Source organism: Molossus molossus, unplaced genomic scaffold (genome assembly GCF_014108415.1).
Source record: "Molossus molossus isolate mMolMol1 unplaced genomic scaffold, mMolMol1.p scaffold_m16_p_11, whole genome shotgun sequence".
In the NCBI taxonomy this organism is placed as follows: domain Eukaryota; kingdom Metazoa; phylum Chordata; class Mammalia; order Chiroptera; family Molossidae; genus Molossus; species Molossus molossus.
In genome coordinates, this window is record NW_023425346.1 from 20,755,794 (window position 1) to 20,774,718 (window position 18,925).

The 18,925-nt window shown below is 37.8% G+C and overlaps 1 protein-coding gene across 1 annotated transcript in view; it reads left to right on the forward strand.

Moving 5' to 3' along the window:
• THSD7B (thrombospondin type 1 domain containing 7B) overlaps nucleotides 1–18,925 on the forward strand; it is an 848,907-nt gene that overhangs the window by 118,195 nt on the left and 711,787 nt on the right. The window contains exon 2 of the mRNA XM_036254339.1: nucleotides 2,960–3,132. Within this exon, the coding sequence (XP_036110232.1) occupies nucleotides 2,994–3,132 (139 nt within the window). The 5' untranslated portion in view covers nucleotides 2,960–2,993. The remainder of the gene's footprint in view (nucleotides 1–2,959; nucleotides 3,133–18,925) is intronic.

Sequence of the window (18,925 nt, forward strand, 5' to 3'; positions counted from 1 at the left end):
TCCAGCTGACGTGTGGTGTCACTTGAATTCCTAATTCTTTTAAATCTCTTTTTGGCTTCCTGTCTATATAACCATTTATAATACAGCGAATATGCTTTTGTTCTTCCTTCTTTTTAGTTTACATCTTGATGATTTGAATATGCTTTGTATGTGCTTGATGTCTGTCTCCCACTCATGAGAATGGACAAAGTCATCTCCTATACCCTGGTGATGTCCTGTCGTAGAAGAGATGGTCTCAGTGGAGAGCTGGCCCTGCTCGCCAATTCCCTTATTAATAATAATAATAGCCTGGTATCAACTACCTGAAACACATGTCATCACTTTTATCAAAACTTTTCTAATACTTCAGTGACTCATGTCCATCATTATGCAGAAGACCAGTTTGTTTGCTTTCCCAGGGGTATATTTTTCAACTAATTTGTTTTACAGGATTCACTAGGATATTATATTGTTTTATGGGGATGATAGTTAGATGTTTTTTCAGCTGCCTCAATGATGTCTTCTAAAAAATGTCCCGAATCAAATCTATATTGTGAAGAAGTGATCACCCGTGTGTGTGTGTGTGCAATGATGTGCGGTAAGGGGGCACAATTCACATGGTAGACGGATGCTAACTTATATGGGAGTTTGTGGTGGGAGCTGAGATCCAGGGCTTCTGGATGGAAAGGAGAGCCCCTTCCTACATAAATCCATAATGACCCCTGTGGCCTTGGGCACTCAACAGAGTGGGTGTCAACACATTCCATTCCTAACCACTTGGGGGGTCTTTGAGGTGCATTAGCTCCCTACAGCCCCAACTCTGAATGTGAGACCATCTCCTTACCTAGAGCATAAGAGGGAGAGGGCAGAGTATGCTTCCTGATGGTAGCCTGCATGTCAGTAACTCTTCACGGTGTAGTGTCCCTGTGTATACTCACAGGCTAGGCTGCTGTCCAGGGGGCTCTGCAGAAGTCTTGTGGCCAGAACAAGTCAGGTTGTGTAATATTACACTAGTGAAAAATGTTTTTACTTTTTTTGATTCACACATAAATAACTAAAGGAGCTGGCAATAGCCTTAGAATAAACTAAAATTAATATCCATGTTGCCCAACCTTTAGCAAAACCATGGTTGTAGGAAGTCATCCTCTTGCATGTTTTCTACAAAGAAATGTGGACAGTTCCGTTCTTTAGGCCAGAGGTTTTTGAATTCGTCTAGTAATACCCAAAGGTTCCATGATATTCTAACAGGCCCTTGAGGACAAAGAGTCAAGCAAGAAAGCCCTATTTTATTTCTGCTACAGCACTCCACTTTTATGCTTCTCGATATTGGTATGTAAAACAGAAGTTTGAAGAAAAGCTTTGGTTGGGTATGAAGTATTCTCTTCATCTCTGCATCAAGGAAGGCCATCAGAGAGCTGTGTACTTGAACTTCATTGCTTGACTCCTTGCAGAATCATTTTTTATTGATTTGTACTTTGCCACTGCACCCTTAGTGTGTTCTAGAAGTGCTCTGAGATGCCACTCTATACAAATTTCCCTGTCTGTTTTATTGGTGAACACCTTCTGTATTTATGAGGACTCGGGGTAAATTCCATCAGTGCTTTGAATAGAGCTGTGGATTCTTCTAAAACAATACTAAAAAAAAAAAGAATACGTAATTTTCTCCTGTGTAGATCATGGCTGTGGTAACGACTTCTTTCCTTTGATCACTAAGATATCTGGTCTCCACGTTTAACTCATCTGTGGCTAAATATTTAGGGATAATAACTTCTACCCTTGATATTGTTGTATCGTTCAACCATGTTATCCCTTTTGAACTATGTCTCTTGATTTATTTTTCTAATACATGTAATTGTGGCAAGTTATTTAGGATCTCCTAACTCCAGGTAGAATTTTCTTATTATTGTCTGGAAAAATCTGCCTGGATATGTAGTAGGCACATCAGACTTATACTCTCTAAAGGGAATTCTTTGTGTCTTTCCTTTCAAACTTGCCCCTCTGCCTGTTTCTCCTCTTTGGTAAAGAGCTCCCAAGGGTCCAGACATCAGTTTGCCGTCTTGCCGTCTTTTGAAATCTCTCTGTCTCTCATATCCCAAGTCCTTTAATCCAGCCTCAACACTACCTTTCAAATTTTTCCTGACTCATCAGTACTGGCCTGGACCAGTTCTTGAGGTCCCTAGCTGGCCTCAAGTTCTCTGACATCTCTCCCCAGCAATCCCTTAACCCATTGATGTCAGTTATATAAAGCCATTTGCTCTCCAATCATTTTTTATTGCTATTTACAGAATGGAGCCAGATCCCCCACATACCATTCACGGCTCTTTATCATTCGCTCCCTAGCCTATGTTCTCAATCTCATCTCCGTCCCTTCCTTCCTCCCCTCTGTGTCTTTCACAGCCCTCATCAGACACTCTTCGAACACAAAATGCATTTTACACCTGGTTCTCTCAGCCTGAAATGCCCTTCCTGGCACCTGGACGCCCTTATATTTCCCTAAGGCTCTTCTCAAATATTATTGTGTGTGAGATTTCCCTCTCTTTTTTTTCTGACTACAGAAGCATGCTTTGCCTCCTCCTCAATCTTTCCATTTCACTTTCTTAACAGTACTGTTAGAGCAGTCCTCACCCTATTTTAGACTTTGTTTTGTATGTGTATCTTTCTCTGCGAATTGTGAGCTCCTCAAGGAGTTTGGCTGAATAGAAGGTGGGGATATACCAGGTATCTGCTATCGGTCCTTTTAAAAATCAAGGTAAACTGAATGAGGGACTGTGGAGATTCTAGAATTGATAATGCCGTCATTGGGTACGAACTGAAAACGTGGCTAATTAGCTGGTGACCTTAAAATGTTAATATTATATCTATTCTCTTTATGGTAATGGAAAATTTGTAATGCTTTCATGATAAAAGTTCTAGCAGTCAAAGTGAGTTTGTAGAATCTCTGTACGAAAGAAACTTATCCGATTTTCTTTTTTTCTTTTAGGAATAGGCAAGCCAAGAGGCTGAAAATCTGAAGAATGTTTCCAAAGGGTAATTTGGCTGTCACTTGCTGGGTATGGAGGAGCATGAGGAAGTTATTTCTATTCCTTTTTCTCTTGCTGTTCCATGCAGCTCATTTGGAAGGCAGAAAGGATAATCAGTTCATCTGGAAACCAGGTAGGAATGTCCTGGCTGTTCCTTTGTCCCATGTTCATTAATGAGAAGAATATTCTTTCCATCCTTATTCTAATTTGTGGAGTACTGGGGAAAAATCTAGAAAGAGGGAAATTAATTTATTTTTTATTATAATAAAACGTACACTTGATATTTATTCCGCCATAACGGTCACCTCCATCCCTGATGCTTGTTATCCTTCTGAATTTGTATAATATTGTCAATTAAAGACATGATTTCCACAGTTACATCTGCTTCTCCTTGGTCAAATATATCACCGCTGTGCAGTGTACTTGTAACAAAAATGACATCTGAATTTAGCTGATACCCTCAGCTCAAAATACTTTGGACCACTTCCGTATGTCTCTTTCTTTTAGGGTGCAAGTCAGTTAGCTATGTATTATTGTATAGTTTTTAGTAAACCTGTATACCTAGGCTTGGGAGCATGAAAAATTATCCTAGCAACTTGGCTCATTAGTTGTGACTATAAAGTCACCTTAATGTGTTTTTTACAAACCCATATTAATAAGTTGAATTGAGTTTTGGAGGCTTTCATGTAACTTACATTCTTTCTTCCCTAACTACTTCCTTAATTTGGCTGTAGAAAAGATCTGTTGAATATAGTTTTAGAGGCTAATAATTTATTAACTTAAATTATGAACCCCGGACATCTTGGCTCTTTGTATCATTGATATTTTTCTTTGCTCTGGATGTTAATTTTCTTAAAGTTCCCCAATCAGATCATTTAGAATATTTATTACCGTTTCAAGAGTCCATTCTTGTGAATACAGATAACTTATACGTTTAATATCTTGGAATGGAAAAATGTGATGTTGTAGAAGATATATGGTCCTCAAAGAGTTTTCATTTTAGTCTCATCATCTGTACATTAAATAGACTGCAAATGTATTGTGTCAGCATGAAAATATGTGTAAGAGATATTTGTAATATTTAAATGACTTTGCAAAAATGAAAGTAAATTATGCTTTAAAGTATATTAAGTTAAAAAAAAAAAACAGCACTATTAGAGATACAGTCTGAAGGAAGTTTAATTGTGTTAAAGCCACTGTAAGTTAATTTAATTATGGGCTCTAATATCACATTAGTGATATGCATTTTTTTTTTTTTTACCATGGTAGTTTTAGCAAGCTTTGGAAATAGTTCTAAAATATTGCATTTCTATGAATCAGGCTATTTTGTTTTAATTACAAAAGACTAAATATTTTTATCACATTTAAATAAGTACATTTATATGAATATACTCCTATCTAAAGTTCTCAAAAAAGTGCAATTAAAATGAAAGTAACAAATCTGAAATATGAAGGTGGGAACCCTGATGGGGAAAAAAAGAGACGTATTAAGAAGGGCTGCTCTTGGCTAATGGGGCTCACATTCTAACAAACAGCCTAGTGGCCATTTTCACACAGGGCCTGTCCTGCTAAGTGCACCTCACAGAGAAGTCAGCGCTGAACTCCTGCCTCTGCGCTGAGCTGCCTGCCTGCACTGTTCCTGCCACCGGGGCCAGCCCTTAGAAGGGAGTTCCTGGAATCCCACTTCAACCTATAGGAGCAAGGCTTTCCCCGTTCAATCAAAGCTGCACAGCTCTGGCCAATCAGAGCAGCTCTGTTCTGACTAGTCAGGACATTGCCTTTGGACTCATCAAACTTTGAGGATTTAGAGTCCTCATTTGCAGGAGGATGGACCAATCAGGGACCAGGGATGGGGACTCCTGACCATATAAGCCATTCTCCTCTGGCTTAGGGAACACACTTTCCCTCACCCTAGAGGATAAAGACTGCCTCTCCCTGGCTGAGCTGAAACACCTACGGTGTCTCACCAGAGCAGAGCAAAGCAGACCACCCTGGAGCGCAGCAGTCCATGCATCACAAAGCGGACTGGCATGGAGCAGACCAGACCATCAAGGAACAGAGCAGTGCTGTCTAGTTGAAGAGAGGTCTGGCTCCAGGGCTCACAGCCATGCTGTATCACTATTGAGCTATTTGCACTGAATAATTTCCTTCTTCACTACACCTCGCATTGGGGATCCTGTTAGCGTTGAATTGTGCCAACGACCGTTGGTTGACAAAGGAGATGTTTTAAGAAAATGGGCTTATTTTGAATAATATTTTAAAAGTAAGTCTGCTTTTCTAAAAATAGGTCAGTGGAACAAGGTAGTACAAATCCTCTCTACAGTGGATGAATACATTGATAATTGTCAAAGGAAGCTTCAGTGTGAGAGTCCTTCCCATCAGACACATTGCATTGTTCAAAATGAACATTGATGTCAACACTCTTATTTTCCCTGGTATTTGTTACTTCTTTCCTTCCTTAATGTGTCCTAGAAAAGGTAATATCTATTTTCATTTGGCTTTATTTTTGTATTACAAATTTATTACTTGTAGTTGACCAGGCATTTTAAAACTAGAAACAATTTAAAAGATACAATATTAAAACAAAAGTTTAGACCTATCTGAATGTGTAAATCACACAAAGCACACACACAAATATTTCTATTATCATTAATAGGGTTCTGCCAAAAAAATAAAATAAAGTAAATGGCACACACAAAGTAGGTAATTGAGAATCATGTAATAAGAGGATTATTTGCAATGGTGGGATAGTGTGAGCAGGGTTTAAGAACAGTTCCAAAGAATTGGAAAGTGCCCCTGGCTAGTATTAATCTTTATGACTTCTGGTTCTGCAGGGGCAAAGAAAGAAAGTGGTTTCTAGACTCTCAGGAGAAAGCTTTATGGAGAGGATGCTGGACAATGATGTGGCCTCTAGAGGGATATAACCACTTGCAATAAGAATAGGAAGGGGGAGTCAGCTCTTTGTGGCTCCACAGATGGAGACAGACTATAATTGTGGAAATGGAGACATTGAGCACCTCAGATGAATAGAAGTTCAGTATCTAAGTGACTTGCAGCTTATCAGCTAAATCAAGAACCTTGATTTAGTAGCAGTGGGTGTTCTCCTTTTGCATTATTTGGAGTGTGCAGAGGTAGCTACGCATGGGATAGAAGACCTACTAAAAGTACATTAACAGGAGAGATTCCAAAATGGCGACCCAGTGATCCCACTTCTAGGAATATACCTTAAGAAGCCTGAAACACCAATCAGAAAGAATATATGTACCCCCATGTTTGTAGCAGCACTATTTACAATAGCTAAGATCTGGAAACAGCCCAAATGTCCATCAGTAGACGAATGAATTAAAAGCTGTGGTACATATACCCAATGGAGTACTATGCAGGTGTAAGAAAGAAAGATCTCTTATCCTTTGAGATGGCATGGAGGGACCTGGAAAGTGTCATCCTAAGCGAAACAAGCCATACAGAGAAAGACAAGTATCATATGATCTTACTTATTTGTGGAATATAATGAACATAACAGTCTGAGGAATGAGGTAGTCCCAGAGACGTGGAACTGGGGTACAGACCGACAATCCCCAGAAGAGGGGGTGGTGGGGGAGAGATAAATCACAGAACTTATATGCATGTGTGCATAAACAGTGGACATGTACAACAAAGCTGGGGACAGGACGGGGAGGGAGTGGGAGGGGGGAATCAGTGGGAGAAAACGGAGAAACATCTGTAACAAAAAAAATTTAATTAATTGAATAATAATAATAAAAAGAATAGGAAGGGGGCCAGGGCTCCCATTGGCTGAATCCAAACAGAAGCTACAAGGCAAGGGAGCCCATTGATGTGTCCACATAGACAGCCTCCGGGGGAGGGAACATGGTGGAGAATGCTGGGGAATGTGGATGTGAAAATACCAAAATCATATGAATGTGTATGTGCATACACACACACACACACTTTGCCTCATACGATCAGAGCCATGCTCTGCATCATTTTTTGCAGTTTGCTTTTTATCATATAATGATGTCTTGCTGAACATTACTTGTGAGTTCACGTGGGTCAATTTTATCTTTCAGTGGTTGCATAGTATTCTTTTGTATTTTTATTCAATAATTTATTTAACCAGCACTCTGTTGCTTCATCTTTTCTTCCCTATTGCTTGGAATTTCAGTGATGTTTTTTGTTTTGCTATTACAAATAATACTGATATAAATAAACATAATTTTAAAGATAAACAATAGATCAATTTGAGGAGTCATAGGTCCTTAGAACAATACTGAGTCGTCATCACCTTCAAAGACAACCCCAATTGCTTATGGGTGAGCTTATTATGTTACACTTGGATTTTCTTTTTAAACTGCAGTTGGAATTTGCTGAGTTTTTTGGACTGTGTTATCAAATCTAGCCATTCAGGTCCAATGTAATCTAGAATTAAACAAATTTCCATGGAGACTCAGTTAAATATACTTTATTTTAGAAACCTAGAAACCATTCTCAGGTGTAGATTATAGGGTCAGCCACTTAAGCTCTGGTATCTGTTGTGTTTCCTTGAGTCCATAGGTTAGATGTTAGTTAACTTCATCCAATTTAGAGGCATTTCTAAATGAGTCATCGCTTCAGATAAACAATGAGTTGTTGAATAGTAAGAGAATGATATGAATGTTCTGAAGGATTTCTGATCTCAGGAAGAGACTGGAGAGCTCTAGGCTATAGGGACACTGATCTGGCAAGGTTGTTGAATGCCTGTCATCATTGTGATAAGATCCTCTGACCTTTGTTTAGTGTCAGACGATCTGTCATGTGTGCCAAGACAGAAGGATCACATCAGCAAGAATATCAGATAAGGTGTGATGTTTTCTGTTTAAGTAAATAAAACTATTCCTGTCTGCACACTTTGTAGAGATGAACAGGTCATGGTTTCTCAAGTCATGGTAACTAATGGCCTCTTAAAAATTTTCTCAGTATTAGTTCTCAGATGTTTGTTCATTCCACTAATACTTGTCAGGTCCTTATGCTGTGCCAGGTACTGTTATGAGCACGTGAGACAAATTGAGGATAAAATGGACAAATCCTCGGTCCTCATAAACAGGGTAAAAAACGCAATCAAGATGTTAAGTAGGGAACACGTTTGATGGTGTTAAGTGCTTACAAAGAAAGAAGGCAGGGACGAGTAGATACCCAGTGATAGGGGAGAGACGGACATTTTAAGTAGGTGGGCTATTGGGTGCCTCCCTAAGAAAGGGGATTTGAGTAGAGACTTGAAGGTAGTGAGGAGCCAGTCATGGGGATATCAGGGTGCAGAATATTCCAGGTGGAGGGAACACAGGCAGAAGGCCCTGAGGCAGGAGCACATGTATCAGATCTGAGGACCAGAGAGGAGCCTGTAGGTGGAAGAGTGAACATGGGATTGTCACAGTAGATTCGGTCAGAGAAGAAGGAGGCTCAAACCAGGCACATCCTCATAGTCAAATACAATGTTGGCTTTTATGCTAGATGAGATAGAAAGGCATTGGAGAGTTTTGAGAGAGTGGTGACATGGTCTGACTTTCCTTTTAATAAAATCTTAATTGAATCGTTGTGGGAAGTCAGTTGAGAATTGTAGAAAGGGAGGAGCAATTAGGAGGCTACATAGAAATAAAGAGAAGTTACAGCTTGGACCAATGTCCAGGCTGTGGCGGTGGTGAAAAGACATGGAATCTGGGCCCGACTGGTGTGGCTCACTGGTTATGTAGACCCATGTACCAAGAGGTCACCAGTTCAATTCCCAGTCAGGGCACATGCCCAGGTTGTGGGCCTGACCCCCAGTGGGGGGCAATGCAGGAGGCAGCCAGTTGATGTTCTTTCTCATTGATGTTTCTATCTCTCTCTCCCTTCCTCTCTCTCTAAAATCAATAAAGAAAAAAAAATTTTTTAAATAAAGAAATGAAATCTGGGATATACTTAAAGCCTTGGTTTTCAACCAGGGTTTATTTCTTCCTGTGGGGACATTGGCCATGTCTGGAGATATTTCTGATGGTCACAACTAGGGTGTGTTACTGACATCTGTGAGTAGAAGCCAGGGATGCTGCTGACCATCCTATGCACAGGACAGCCCCGCAACCGAGAATTACAGGGCCCAAAATGTCAGTAGTGCCAGACTGAGAAGCCCTGGTTTAGGGTGAAGCCATCCGGATGGTGGATTTACTGATGTGTGTATAGGGGAAGGGACACAGTGGGGATTCTGAGGCTTTGTGCTAAGCCACCGAAGAGTCCATCTGTCATCATTTAATAGGACTGACTGTGAAGGAGCTGGTGTGGAGGGAATATTAGGAAGCTGGTACTGGATGTGTTAGTGTTGGGCCCCCTGGAAATTCCTGTGGAGATATTAAACAGGTCGTCGGATATGTGGGTCTAAATTCAAGAGAGAGGTCTCTGCCAGAGATGTACATCTGGAAGTCATGCGCAAAGAGGTGGAATTCCAATGTGTAGCCTTAGAAATGAAGTGGTTGCCTTGAAATGTGTGACTCTATATATGCAGAGGATGCATTTCCAATGTACTTCCTTTGGTCCAGATGATATTTAAAAATTATTGTGGTAAAATACACAACATAAGCTTTACCATTTTAACCATTTTAAGGCATACAATCCAGTGACATTTAGTGTTTTCACAGTGTTATGAAACATCACCACTATGTATTTGCAGAATATTTTCATCACTCCAAATTATACTTGTAAGTGAATTTATAAAAAAGAGTGGAAAACAAATTTTGCTATGAATAGTAAGTTCTGAAAAAAATACACACTTTTCTCTTTGTGAGAGGTTCCTTTAATTGTCTTAAGTCATCCTAAGAGACCACTCTGGTATACTAGAGAGATCTGGAGCCTTGTACATAGGAAGAACCCACATTCAAATCCTGTCTCTAAACAGAAGAGGTATTGAACCTCTCTGGACTCTATTTATTCATCTGAAAGTGAAGATAATAAACACTTCACAGGACTGTTTTAAAAATTAAGTGAAATAACGTATTGAAATACCTGGTGTATATTGGCTGCTCAGTAAGTGGGAGCTATTAGTTGTCATTGTTATATAATAATTTGATGTTTAAAATAGTCTTTTTTTTTTTATGCTGTATAATTTTATATACTTTTTCCCCTTAGACACACAAAAAAGATCAGTTTGATAGCTATATAGATTTTATTAATAAATAGCCATAAGTAATATCACTGACTTTTTAGGTCTAAAACTTTCTATTTGATAGGCTCTTAGAAAGTTTTAATTTCAGAAGCTCCTTTACAGCAAATAAAAAGGGGTCAGAATAATGACCTGTGCTCTAAGAACTAAGTAGATGAGTTGAAATTAATGTTCTTGGAAGAAAAAAAGAGGGACTATGAAAATGACATAAATTAAGGAAAAAAAAGATTCTTATGTAAATTGATATTTAGTTATAAGTTAAATAATGATGTTTTCATTGTTGAAAATACTTTGAGAAAAATTTTGTATATAAAATATATGTACATTTTAAGTTTAGGAATCTTAGAGAAAATAAAATATTCTTAATAGAGAACTAATTTTGAGTATGTGCTAGAAGTCCATGAAATATTTCTTCTGGGAATTTGATTAAATTGAAATAATTTTAATTATTTTTATGGATATTAATTTATCTTAGAGGCATGTGTATAATGAACTCTCAGGGGTGTTATTTCTATGGTATCAAAAAGCATAGGCATGTATGGCATGGGATTCACAGCTAAAAGTTCTAATTATTTTTTCTTAGAGGGCATACATACTAATTTTATCATGCCCCCAGTAAGTCAGAAAAAAGTCTATTTTATCTGAGTAATATAAAATAAGTAATTCTCCCTTTTTTCCCCTAAATAGTACTATAATGTAGGTTCCCTGAGGACAGAGATCTTTGCCTATTTTATTCATTGATAAATTCAAAGTACCAAGCACATAAATAGCTGTTGCATATAATATTCCCAGTGCATTAAGTACAGGCAGAATAAGGGCCTCTGTGTGTGTGTGTGTGTGTGTGTGTGTGTGTGTGTGTGTGTGTATTTAGGTGGGCTGAGAAATAAGAAGACTGAAGGAAAAGAAAGTATAATCCTATTATTCTAGAACTTGAAATAAATATTCAGGAGATAATATACAATGAATGAAAACCAAAATCAAATGTATAAATCAGCAAATAAAAAAGAAATCTTCCACATTTTCTTACTTCTTGGCTCCAGCCCCTTTTCTAATCATCTCTGAGAAAGACGTTGCACACTTTTTAATGCAAAGGGGCAGGTACCCAAAGGTAGAAATTCATTGACTACTCCGGTTGTGACAATGAGATATAATTATGTGTCAGTTCCCAGTCCTTTCCACAGAGGCAGCCAGTTTCAACTCTTTTTCTGACGTTCTCCATATTTCTATGTAATATGCTCATTATTGATATTTCTGGATTTATAAATATTGGATATTTTCTATTGATTTTATGTAATGTTAGTTGAAGATTTATCTCTCATCTCCCTACCTACTTTCCTTTTTCGGTTTTTGTTAATCCTCACCTGAGGATATTTTTCCATTGATTTTTAGTAGAGTGGAAGGGAGGGAGAAAGAGACAGAGAGAGAAAAACATCCATGTGAGAGACACATTGTTTGGTTGCCTCCCGCACAACCCTGACTGAGGCCGGGGATCAAACCTACAACCCAGGTACCTGCCCTTGACTGGGAATCAAACCTGTGATCCTTTGGTACGCGGGCTGACATTCTAACCCATGAGCCAAACTGGCCTACTTTCCTTTTTTATTGCCTCCTCAAAAATAGTTACATCCAAATATTTAAATCAGTGAGCAGTGCTTTATGCTATTATGTCTGCATAGCTATTGTTCTCTGCTGAGCCAAGCAGGGCACTAAGCTTCTGTATCCCCTTCAGCTTTTTGCTTTACAGAGAAATAAATTTTAAAAAGCCTCATATTTTCTTTTGCTGCACCTTCTTTGAACCTACATGCCTTTTTTTTTTTTTTTTTTTTTTTTACATACTTATGCACTGTTTCAGACCATGTGTTTCCATTGGGGGATCTTTCCAGAGCCCAAGTCCTCTGGCTGGCTGGCTGCACAGTTGTCATCTTTGGAACCTCCTGCATTTCTCATCTTGAACCCCTTTGCTATTTTCTGAAACTGCTAGACTTACCCCGCAGAACTGCTAAAATAGCATACATTGGAAGCGATTTTTCACATCTGAAAGGGTCTAGTGCTTGTCACATACTTGACTGATAGCTTGCACATGGAGTTCAAGGTTAAAAAGCGTGTTTCCTTCAGGATTTTGCAGGAAATTCTGTGTTCCAGCCTCCACTGTTGTTACTGAGAAGTTTTACGTTATTTGGATCTCGTCTCTTTGTAGGTTCCTGTTTGTTTTTCTCTCTGGACTTTTCTTTTTACCCGTGAAGTTCTGAACTTTCATGATTACGTGCTCTCCTGAATTGTGTTGGCCTTGGGAAGGTATGACATCCCTCTGACCCTGCCCTACAGTTCTGAGATCGATTTGTTTCTGCGACGCCCCCCCACCCCCACCCCACACACATACTCTGTTGTCTCTGTTTCCTCTGAAACTCCTTAGACCAGTGGTTCTCAACCTGTGGGTTACAACCCCTTTGGGGGTCAAACGACCCTTTCACAGGGGTCGCCTAAGACATAACAGTAGTAAAATTACAGTTATGAAATAGCAACGAAAATAATTTTATGGTTGGGGGTCACCACAACATGAGGAACTGTACTAAAGGATCGCGGTGTTAGGAAGGTGGAGAACCCACTGCCCTAGACGGATATTTCACTTCTCCACCTGATCCTCAACTTTTAGATATTTTCCCTTTTGTTTGTATTTTTCTAATTTCTAAAATTTTTATTATCCTTCATCTTTCAACCCTTCCAGTTTGTTTGCTGTGCACAAGAATGTCTTCAGAGGAGTTGGATTTTGCTGTCTGTTTTCCTGCAGAGACTGAGGAAAAGACAGAGGAAGGGCTCTAAGCGGTTAATTCCATTGATAGACTTTTTTTATTTTTATTTTTTGGTATGTGCCTCTAGCAGGAACTGAACCCAGGACTCTCTTGTCAGCAGGCCAACGCTCCAACCGCTGAGCCAAACCAGCCAGGGCTCATTGATAGACTTTTAATTATTCCCCATCAAGCCTCAGCCTTACTCCTTCCTAGTGTCTCCAGGGTCCTAAGCTTCTCAGAGTTCTGCAAGTATAAATTGGCTTTACCTGTTGTTACCAGACTCTACTGTAGGCCTGAACGTCAGCTTCCTTTCTATTGTCAGGGTGCTTCCTGCTCCCCTCTTTGCTCTCTGTGTCCCAGAACTCAGGGCTATCTGTTCTGGACCTCTAGCTCTGTGCTCTTGATCCTTAAAGTGTTATATCTTTAAATGCTTTTACTGTCATTTCAGTGGGGTGTTAGGAGTGTTGGAGGGAGTAAAAATATGTATGTGTCATGTCCCCAAGTTAATAGGAAGTCTTCTCGCTTACTTTTCTGTCACTTCTACTAGAGGCGACTTATTCCAGAATAAAAAGGAGGTTGAGTAAGTTCATTTTATGGTGATTGGTTCAGTTACTCTCTTTGAGCATGTGCTACTAAATCTGTCTACAGTCAAATAATAGCAACCAAACTTTGCCCAGGTTAAAATTTTTAAAAATCAAATTCAAATGTTCATTGGCTTCCACATGATTGGAGTTGGATGGAGCTGTTGGGTTGGTGATTGATATGGGAATGATTCTTCCCTGGCCATCAGGACATCAATGGAGAAATTCCTCTATGACCACCTGGAATTGTCTCCTGTCACCCTTTTTCTCTATGACAGAATTTTGATATGTAACTTAATTTGAATAATTCTTAACTAGAAAAATATAGGATGCTGTGCAAAGAAAAACAAAAGTCAAAGATGAAGACAAGTCAGACCTATCAAAGTGGGATTCAAATAATAATTTAAGACTAAAAGACAGTATTATGAAGTCACAAAGCAACCCTAAAAGCTTATTTTATAAACATCTCCATGGCCATGACCTTAGGTACCATGCAGAGCTCAATTTTGGTTGGAACCAAATAACAAAAAGCCTACCCTGTGTATGCGTGTGTGTGTATTTGTGTGTTGATTATTAATGAACTCAATTCATGCAATTATTTTGATCTTTCAACAAAATTCTCCAAACTTACAGCCACAGGTGACATCTGAGCTAGAGACATGAGTGCCACATAATAGCTGAGACTCCATCAGAAAAACATTCAAAAGGTGTGCGTTTAATACCACTTACATGCACCACTCCCTTTAACACTATGTTCTGTTTAAGCTTATTTTTCTTAGCAAAAAATGAATATGAATTAACCATCTCATCTTTATCTTTCTTTTTTTAGTTACTATGGTAACCAAACTGTGGTTAATGTAGGGAATCTGAGATGCTATTACCCCCTTACATTGATAAATTTTGCCCCCAAAGAGGGAAATAATAAACTATTGTGGAAATACATAGTTTTATCTCACACTAATAGATTTCACTCATGGATACACTCCACTACAAAAACAACATAAGAAATGGTAAGAATAACATACGGATGCGGGTGTGTGTGTGTGTATGTACTTTTCCGCAGGGTTAACAATTTTTTAATTGAATGCAGCTGCTCAAAGATTGTTGTTGCTTAGCATATACTATGTTGGGAAGAAGTGGCTGCATATTTTTCTTTTAGAAAATGATTGGAGGTTTAATTACTCAGCTGTATTTTTATAGAACCCGTGAACAATAAAGATGCTGACACTACATCCTTGGATGGTGAGAGAGCTCAGAGCATGGACACTGGGTCAGACTGCATGCTACACTGAGCTGTGGGTGACCTCAACTTCATGCCTTTGCTCTCTCATCAGTAAAATGGGGATAAATGAAAAATTCTGGGAAAACACGTACCTTATATTAGAGTACATAATCAGAGTATGTTTTTTTATACTCAAAGTCAACATTACCTAATAAAAGTCATAATTTAATACTCAATTAATGCTACTTTTTATTATTTAGTGGTTGCTACTTTAAGAGACATAAGTCCTTCCCACCTTTGACATGTAGAATACAATTTAGTTTGGATATATAAACACACACATATAATAAATATCATTCCTCTTAAAAGGTCATTTGATATTAACTTTCTTCACTTTAAAGTTTATTTTCTAAAGTAAGTATTTCCATTTTATTGCTTATTTCTAGTGGTATTCCTCATGCACCGTAACTGTTTCAAGTATTGGACCTCTAATATTTCCCCTGACATTTCCATTCATAACACTGTATGTTATTGTTTTCAAAGCAAGAGCTGTGGGATTCTGTCAGAGAAATTCCCAGGCAGAATGCAATCTCAGAGATTTCTCAAGAGCCCAGAATTTGTGGCCTGTTTGACCACACTTGGGTCTGAATTTAGACGGGTCCAGAAGATTGACTTCTTCCATCTTCAGACTCGAAATGAGAAAGAGCAAGGATGTGAGCGACACCTTTATATTTGGCAACAGGTCAAACAATTATTATATTAGAACAACTTTTCTTTCATTTGTCTTATATGGTCCTCACAGCACCTGTGATGCTGTAGGTAGGGTAAGGACCTCAATTTATCCTACACAGGAAGACACCGAGTTTGAACAGCATAGATATTGAGTGATGGGCCTAAGACTAGCCCGGTGCCCTTTGAATCTTCATTTCTCAAAGGTCTTCGGTTTTCCATTTTGAAACTTTGAGTTGAGAACTGCTTATGATGCTGCCGTTCTCAGTAGAGAGTTTAGTGAACAAAAAAAATACTATTTTTGTATTTCCTCAGATTTCATGTTAATTGGTTATCATTCTGGTGGTTGATGATCCAGATAAATGTTTTATAAGTAGAGGCTTTTTTTTTTTTTACAGCATTCTACACCGTTACAATACTAGTAATTTTTAACATGAAGGACTCATTATTTTTGACAACTTTATTGAAGTGTAATTTATATACTGAAAATGTATTCATTTAAAATGGACATTTTAATTATTTTTACTACATTTACTAAGTTGTGCCTCCATCACCACCATCTAACTTCACAGTTAATCCCCATTCCCACCCCAGCCTTAGGCAATCGCTGATCTCCTCTCTGTCTCTGTAGACTGCCTTTTCTGAAAATTGCATATAAATGGAAAAACACAGGATGCATTATTTTTTGTGACGGGCTTCACTCACTTAGCATAACATTTTTTAACTCTTTTTCTATTACAGCCTATATCAATATTTCATATTCTGGTTTATTGACAGAGCATTTTATATCCACTCACAAGTTGATGGACATTTGGTTTGTTTTCATATTTTTGGCTGCTATGAATGGACATGTGCCAGTCTTGATGTGGACATACAAATATATATATATTTTTTCTTGGGGCTGGAATTGCTGGATTGTATGGCAAATAGATGCTTAACTTTTTTAGAAACTGCAAACTATTGTCCAAAGTATCAATACCTTTTATATTCCCACAGACAATATCTGAGAGTTCCTGTTTTTCCATAGTCTTGCTAACATGTTATTGTTTGTATTTTTTATTAAATTCGTTTTAGAGGGTATGTGATAGTATCTCATTGTGGTTTTGATTTGCAATTCACTAATGAGTAATGATGTTGTCTTTTCATGTATTTATTAGCCATTGGAACATTTTTGTGTGTGTGAGAAATATCTACTAAAAGCCTTTTGGAATTTTCTTTTAAATTGTGTTATCTTCTTGTTATTGAGTTCAAGAGTTCTTTTAATGTTTAGAATACACATTCTTTATCAGATGAAGTTCGCAAACATATTTTTTCAGTCTGTGGCTTGCCTTTTTAGTTTTTAATGTGTTTTTGGAGCAAACTGTAAAGGTTTTGATTTTGAAGTCCAGTTTATCATTTTTTTAATTTATGGATTGTACTTTTGATACCACAGCTAAGAGAACTTTGCCTTATTCGAGTACCCAGAGATTTTTCTCCTGTATTTTCTTCTAAAATTTTAATAATTGTTTAGCCCTTATATTTTGGTCTGTGATACTCTTTAAAACACTTTTTTTGGTATGATGTGGGTAAGGGTCTCAGTTTATTTATTTTGCATATGGATATCCAATTGCATTTGTATAATTTGTTGAAAAGACTATGCCTTCCTCATTGAATTGCCTACGCATGTCTGTGAAAATCAATGAACTGTAAATATGAAGCTTTATTACTGCACTTTGGGTTCTGCTCCACTGATCTATAGTCCTTGTGCCTGCGCCATACTGTTTTGATAACCAAAACTTATCTTGATAACTTTACAATACATTTTAAAATTGGGTAGTGAAAGTCCTTCAACTTTTCTCTTTTTAAACATTGCTTTTGCCATTTTGAATCTTTTGCATTTCCATTTCAGTTTCAGGGTCAGATTGTCAATTTCTGCATGAAACCTGCTGGAATTTTCAAAAAGATAATGATGAACCTATACATCAATGTAAAAAAAACTGCTGTCTTAACAATATTGAGTCTTCCAATCCATGAACATGGAGTATCTCTATTTCTTTTGTTTCTGCTTGTAATATTTTGTAATTTTCAGTGTACGCATCTTTGTTAAATTTATTCATAAGTATTATTCATTTTCGATGGAGTGCTCTTAATTTCCTTTTAAGATTGTTCACTGCAAAAAAAAAAAAAAATTCTTCACTGCTAGTACAAAGAGATGCACTGATATTTACTACAGATCTTGTATCTTGCCCTGAGTTGTTATTAAGCTTACTATTCAGTGTTTAAGCTACTCCCTGATTTAAAATTGATAATACTAGGGAGCTATTCACAGAAAACTATAGGACATTGAAAAAAGAAATAGAGGAAGATATAAAAAAGTGGAAGCACATACCTTGTTCATGGATTGGAAGAATTAACATCATTAAAATGTCCATACTACCCAAAGCAATCTATAGATTCAATGCAATCCCCATCAAAATACCAATGGCATACTTCACAGAACTAGAACAAATACTTCAAAAGTTCATATGGAACCAAAAAAGACCCCAAAGAGCCATACCAATCTTGAAAAAGAACAAAGTTGAAGGGATCACATTACCAGATTTCAGGTTATACTACAGAGCCACTGTAATCAAAACAGCCTGGTACTGGCACCAGAACAGGCAGAAAAATCAATGGAACAGAATAGAGAACCCAGAGATGGACCCAAGACAATATGCTCAATTAATATTTGACAAAGGTGGCAAGAGCATACAGTGGAGTCAAGACAGCCTCTTTAATAAATGGTGTTGGGAAAATTGGACAGCTACATGCAGAAAAATAAAACTAGACCATCAACTTACAACATACACAAGAATAAACTCAAAATAGATAAAAGACTTAAATTTGACTCATGAATCCATAAAAATTGTAGAAGAAAATGTAGGCAACAAAATTTCAGACATCATATGCAGCAGAATTTTCACTGATACATTACCTAAGGCAACAGAAAAAAAGGAGAAAATGAACACATGGGACTACATCAAACTACTTCTGCACAGCAAAAGAAACAACCACCATAATGGAAAGGCAACCCACTCTATGGGAGAGCATAATTACCAATGATATATCAGATAAGGGGTTAATTTCCAATATATATAGAGTGCTCATACAGCTCAACAAAAGGAAGACAAAGAACCTAATTAAAAAATGGGCAGAGTAACTAAATAGACACCTCTCCAAACAGGACATACAAATGGCTAAGAGATGCTCAACATCACTAGTCATCAGAGAGATCCAAATTAAAACAACAATGAGGTATCACCTCACACCTGTCAGAATGGACGCCATCAACAAATCATCAAACAACAAGTGTTGGCGAGGGTGTGGAGAAAAGGGGATTCTAGTACACTGATGGTGGGAATGCAGACTGGTGCAGCCACTATGGAAAACAATATGGTGTTACCTCAAAAAATTAAAAATCG